Source organism: Triticum urartu, chromosome 2, assembly GCF_003073215.2.
Source record: "Triticum urartu cultivar G1812 chromosome 2, Tu2.1, whole genome shotgun sequence".
Lineage (NCBI taxonomy): Eukaryota > Viridiplantae > Streptophyta > Magnoliopsida > Poales > Poaceae > Triticum > Triticum urartu.
This window is the reverse complement of record NC_053023.1, coordinates 84527847-84533447: the sequence shown is the minus strand read 5'-3', so window position 1 is coordinate 84533447 and position 5601 is coordinate 84527847. Positions and strand designations below refer to the sequence as shown.

The window sequence follows — 5601 nt, the reverse complement described above, 5'->3', positions numbered from 1 at the left end:
GAATTCTTGAAATAAATCCAGGATAAATGCGAGAGTGTGAAGGGAGCCCGTAAAAGTCCGTTGTCGCTCCGTGGATGTAGTATTATCGCCCAATCAAAATATGTTCGTGTACGTCGTGGCCCTACATTTCTTTTTTACTTTCAAATAGATTTTCTTTAAGAACCTGTCTTGAGACGAGTGGTGAGCTTTTTCCACGGGCTGTTTTGCATTCCGTTTGAGAAGTTTCGAGGTTCATTCCGTTAATGCGTTGGAGAAGTTGAGTGGAATGGTAAATGCAAATTTTTTAAACATGGAAAATGGTAAATACGGTTTCCAAATGTGTACAGGACACTTTTCAAACTGCGCGCCGGTAAAAATTAATCAACGGACATACGCGGCGTCCATCAATCACTGTAGCCGAACGGTCATCTGTTTCTGCTTTTACCATTTTTCTACATTTTTTATTTACCCCAGTCCAGCACTATTCCTTCCCCCCTCCTTTCACCCCCTCCTCCCCTCCCCTCTCCTCTGTGCCGTCTGTGCAACTCGTCAGTCCTCTCCTCTCCGCCATTTTTGCCTGAAGCACCCCTCCACCAGGATTCCACGAGCGCGGAGGCGGAGGCGGAGGCGATGGCGATCGATCAATCCCTCAAGGCAAGTTCACCCCCTCCACTTCCTTCGATTCGTGCGGCTGTGATTTATACTTAGTTCGTGGTCGAGGGTTTCTTGATTTCTCAGCGTTCTCTTGAATCTTCGATTAATGGAGCGTTTTACACTGCAATCACGTGACATCTGGATTCTGGAGGGCTCCTTTTGTTTTATTTCGTCATCCTGTGATAGCTTTGGAGAAAGTGCTTCTTGGAACATTAAAAAGAAAGTGTTTCTTGAGAAAATAAATCTTTCGACCGTCCAGCCAGAACAGTTTTTGTTTCTCTACGGCCTACTGCTAGATGGGATTGGTAATGCAAAATGATTGATTGTTGATTGTATGTTGAACTTAAGTCTCTGCTTTGGGCGGCTGCTTTTCAGAGGAAGAGAGGGAGGCCAGCAGGAGGAGGAGGTTCCCCGTCTGTCAACAAGAGCCAGCGAGATAAGATGGTCATGGAGCAGAAGATGGCACTGGTGCATCAAAGGCTCGCCTTGCTTGACAGCGAGAGCGACAAGGATGCTGATGTTGTGCCGACGGCCACAATGGTGAGGTCCTTCAGCTTGAGATCGACTCGGATTGTGGGCCACTGCAGGTCTGCAGTAGTCTTTATTTTCTGAATCTTGATCAGACTTACTATGTGGGGCTGCCTCTGATAAACTATAATGGACTTGGTCAAAAAAGTAATAATAAAACTATAATGGAGTCTGAAACCGTCTGTTTAAGGTTTTCCCCCCTTCAAATCTTCACTGTCTCACTAGCACTGTAGCAACTAATACTTCCAACATTATGAGGTTTCCTTGGATGACTGCCGGAGTCTGTCTCTGGTAAAGTAAATTGAAGTATGGACTAATTTGTTATGTTATTTTTCATGTTTCATTATCATGGTGGATACTAATGCAACCAATTCTCATGACCGTATATGCATTCTATGTTATGAGATTATCTGTTTCTTTTTGGCCTTTTGTTGAAACTTCAATTTTTTTTCATGACATGATTATATTTAATGATAGCAGGATGATAAGCTTGCTGCTGTTGTTGTTGATCAACAGCCTGTTGTTATTAATTTCGGTGACACAGATGACGAGGATGAATATGTTCCTTTGAGAGTAAGTGAACCATTGGTTGTTGCTTTAGCCCTCTTGTATTAATTAGGGAGTAAATTTTGTGTACATACATTCCACATGATTACATGTGCATTTGTGGCTCTAGCTCCTCGTTTGTTTTCCCTTTCATCTCACAATTTCACTGAATTACGAGTGTTCAGCTTACTGATCTAACTTTTCTAAGAGTTGGTTTATTCGTCATGTCAGATTGTGCAGCCACGGAGGTTGGACAGTGAACAAGAAAAGCTGCTTGATGTTTCTCAAACACACAATGCTCAGGGTACTGACACCGCTAAAGTAAGATAATTCAGTAGTTCCATTCTTGTCATTGCGCATGCTATTTGGTCGTTATCGTGGAAAATTACAGTTAGTAAACAGTTCTTCCAATTTTTCATTTATGAGTTCATAATGCTTCAAAGATTTTGAAACCCAAAAATTCAGTAATTTTCTTATCTTCAACAATTGCATAAAATGGTTCAAAGATTTTGGCTGGTTGGGTTTCAGAAGAAGAGAGGGAGGCTTGTCAAGGCCCAGAGCAACATGGAGCAGAAGTTGAAATTGTCAACACCAAGGCTTGCCTTGGTTGAGAGCGGCTGCAGTAACAGCAGCAAGAGCGACATAGAAGAAGATCTTGTGCCGATGGTGAGGCCCATGGAATGATTCCACGTTACCGCATTTAAGACACTCTTGTTGTTCAAAACCTGAAAGAATCACGTTTTCATATGTTACATACCTTCTTTTTGTGAACATACATATGTTACATACCTTCATTTTAAAAAAATGATGTCATAATTTGGTTTAAGTGGATCAATATGTATTTTTCACACTTCAGGATTCAGATGACTGGCTCAAAAAATCTTAATGGGCTGAATTTCTGGACACAATGGTGAATGTGTTTCTAAACATTTATGGACTCTGCTATGTTCATATGCGTTGCCTTATAGAGTCTATATAACTGTTGTCTTTTAACCTCCAGTTTCTTCACTTTCTATTTAGTTCAAAACTGAAACCATGTACTCACTATGAATAAGCGTGACTTGACAGGTAGCTGCTGTTAATTGCAAAAAGACATGTGCAAGGTACTTCAAACTTTTCTTGTTTTCTCGAGAGTAAGATGCATTAACAGTTCTCAAAAAGCATACTTACTCAATTCAATCTTTGAACAAACTACAGAGTTCAGGGTAACTTTGGGTCTGCTATGGAGAGAGCTGAGGAGGTACTGGTAAAGTTACCAGCCGAACATCCTAGCTTTGTCAAGCATATGCTACATTCACATGTTGTTCAGGGTTTCTGGCTGGTAAGTCTATTGATTAGCTATTTACATGTTTGTTCAAAGCTTAAGAATTAGGTGATCATTTCTTATGAACAACATGTGGACCCAAGACGCCAAATATTGAATGGGAGGAAATGCCTGCTAAACAAAAATACAGATTACCTTTTCTTTTATATCAGAAGGTAATCAAATTTCTGGGCAAAAAAGCTCTCTGCAAAAGTGGAAGCTGTACAATTTAGAGCACCTTATGATTTTTGAAATTTAGTTTCAGGTAGAGCAGTCTCAGAAGCTTAGTATATGTGTGGACGCTTCCTGAGTGTCACTTAGTGTACATGGGATGGGATTAATGAAAACATCTCCTTTTCTTTGTTTTTGCTTCCTCTGCATTTGAATTTTACGTTCCTCCCCCAGGGTCTACCGTCTGGCTTCTGCAACAAGCATCTCCCAAAGAAGGACGTTACTATTGTGCTTGAAGATGAGGATGGGCATAATTATGATGCAAAATATCTAGGTGCCAAGCAAGGACTTAGTGGTGGTTGGAGAGGTTTTGCGCTTAATCATGATATTAAGGTCGGAGATGTTGTAGTCTTTCAACTTGTCAGTTCAGCAAAGTTTAAGGCAAGTCTTTCCCAATACATTTTCAATTGCTTGATCATTCTTTTACACTATTGATTGGCAGGCACTACATTCATTAATGTTTGCAGGATATACATTTCTTGAATTATTTTGTGCGTGTTCTGTCCGCACTTATTCAATATTTAAAGTTTCTCTTGTCTTTTGTACGCTTTCCATTCAGGTCTATATATTGAGAGCGAACAACTTCACTATAACTGATGGAGCACTTGGTCTCCTGTGTTTGGAAGCAGGCAAAGAGAAGATATTGAGTGAGTCAAAGTTCATTGTGTTGATTTTACACTTGTGAGTTTTATTGTACATGGATAAGCTAACCATTGAATCTTCTGAATGATGTTTTGGTTCTGCAACACAGAAGAAGAAAGATCCATTGATGTCAAATCTAAGGAGAATCCAAAGTTTCGGAGCGATGGCAGTAACCCAGCCAGTGACTCAATAACAGACGGCATCAGATTTTCAGATACAGCCATCGGTTTCGATGATGTGAAAAGTTTCAGCAACTTCAACATCATCGTAGATGGTCTGGTCATCGACTGCAAGTTTCCTGACCACCTACGCAAGACGTACTATGAGCTGTGCTGTGCCCAGGAGTCATTCCTTCACAAGGATCTGCTTAAGCAGATAAACCTCACACTCGCCGTGGGAGTGATCATGGAGACTATCAACATCGCGGAGGGTATCAGAGCATGCAAAGCGCATGCTTCTTCCCATGAGGACTTTGTGATCTGGAAGAAGACCTTGGAGGCCTTTGAGCTCCTGGGCATGAATGTCAAGTTCTTGCTCAAACGCATCGATGATCTCCTCAGCCTTTCTGCTCTACCTAGAGACCCTGCTGAGCATGAAGGGTACAAAGAGATGAAACTGGAGCGGGCACGTGCCGGAGCAAAAATGAAGGAGCTCGAGTCCATGATGTCAAGTGTGAAGGACACTCTGAAAAAGATGGACGTGGAAATGGAGGAGATGGAGTCCAGTGCGAAGAGGACGGATGAGATGCTGCGGCGGTTAGCAACCGCACCATGGTAGTGGTATGCGCACAGTTTCGGTCTCGACCGCAGACGGACGATGTTTTGGGCGACATGGATGTTCAGTATGCAGAGACAGATGATGCTCTGGATGGGGTCTAGCTTTGCAGAAGATTAGAACTGCATTGTGGCGGCAGCGTTTAGTTTCAGAGTAACCACTTTTTGTATAAATGCAACCTGAGAGTAGTTATCTGTGTGTCATCTAGGTAGGTTTTACGCTTCTTGTGCAGCAACTAGGATGCTGTTTTTTGGGTACACATCAAGTGTTGTAACCTATCCCCATCCCATCCCCCCTATGTAAATTACGCGGAACTGCACTGTGGCAGTGCTGAGAATGGAAGGAAGAGAGATGCAGTCTGGTTTGAGTAGTTGTTGAGTGCATTTCAGTGTGTGTTCCCTGCGTTTGTTAGTATTGTGCAGGCAGCTGTTTTGCTTCTTTTCTTTCTTGGTCACTGCTGATTCGGCTAGTTAAACCTTCGAGACCGTTTGCCTCTGGCTAGGGCGTTCTTATGCACTCAAGACAGAAAAGAAGCCCTAACTGACTGCATTCCTCCGGCAAGGTCTCCGGCGAGATGAAGTCCTGAGAGGAACTCGAACGTGTGACCCAAACGGACGTGTGCTTTGTCCGCCTTTTGTCAGTTTGGATCGGACATCAGAGTTCGTTTTTCCATTTGGGTTGGCGCCTGCACCGAACGCTGATCCAATCCATATTTTTTTAAACACCGACTTAAGAAAAAGAGCAATCACGTTCAAATTTAAACATAAATAAAGCATTTAAAACCGGTTAGCTGCTGGCCAAAGTCCACATCTACATTAAACATGAAATAAAAAAAGTCTACGCCGCCGCGCACGGTGCCCTAGGCGATGAAGACGCCCGAAGCAACGCCGGTGAGGTCGACCAGCTGCGGCGCCAGGCAGCCCACGGGAGTGCCACCTCCCAGG

The 5601-nt window shown here is 42.8% G+C and overlaps 1 protein-coding gene across 2 annotated transcripts; it reads left to right on the top strand.

Moving 5' to 3' along the window:
- Nucleotides 1–455: 455 nt before the first annotated feature.
- Nucleotides 456–5027, top strand: LOC125536010 (B3 domain-containing protein Os01g0234100-like). Of its 2 annotated transcripts, none has more exons than XM_048699091.1 (10): nt 456–633; nt 1009–1173; nt 1639–1734; nt 1939–2028; nt 2236–2373; nt 2776–2810; nt 2905–3028; nt 3416–3622; nt 3801–3888; nt 3993–5027. In XM_048699091.1, exons 1-10 carry the CDS (start codon nt 610–612, stop codon nt 4658–4660), a joined length of 1635 nt encoding a protein of 544 aa, XP_048555048.1. In that variant the 5' UTR covers nt 456–609; the 3' UTR covers nt 4661–5027. The 2 variants fall into 2 exon arrangements, with proteins under 2 accessions (XP_048555048.1, XP_048555049.1); XM_048699092.1 differs by having other exon boundaries at nt 457–633; nt 1642–1734.
- Nucleotides 5028–5601: the final 574 nt, after the last annotated feature.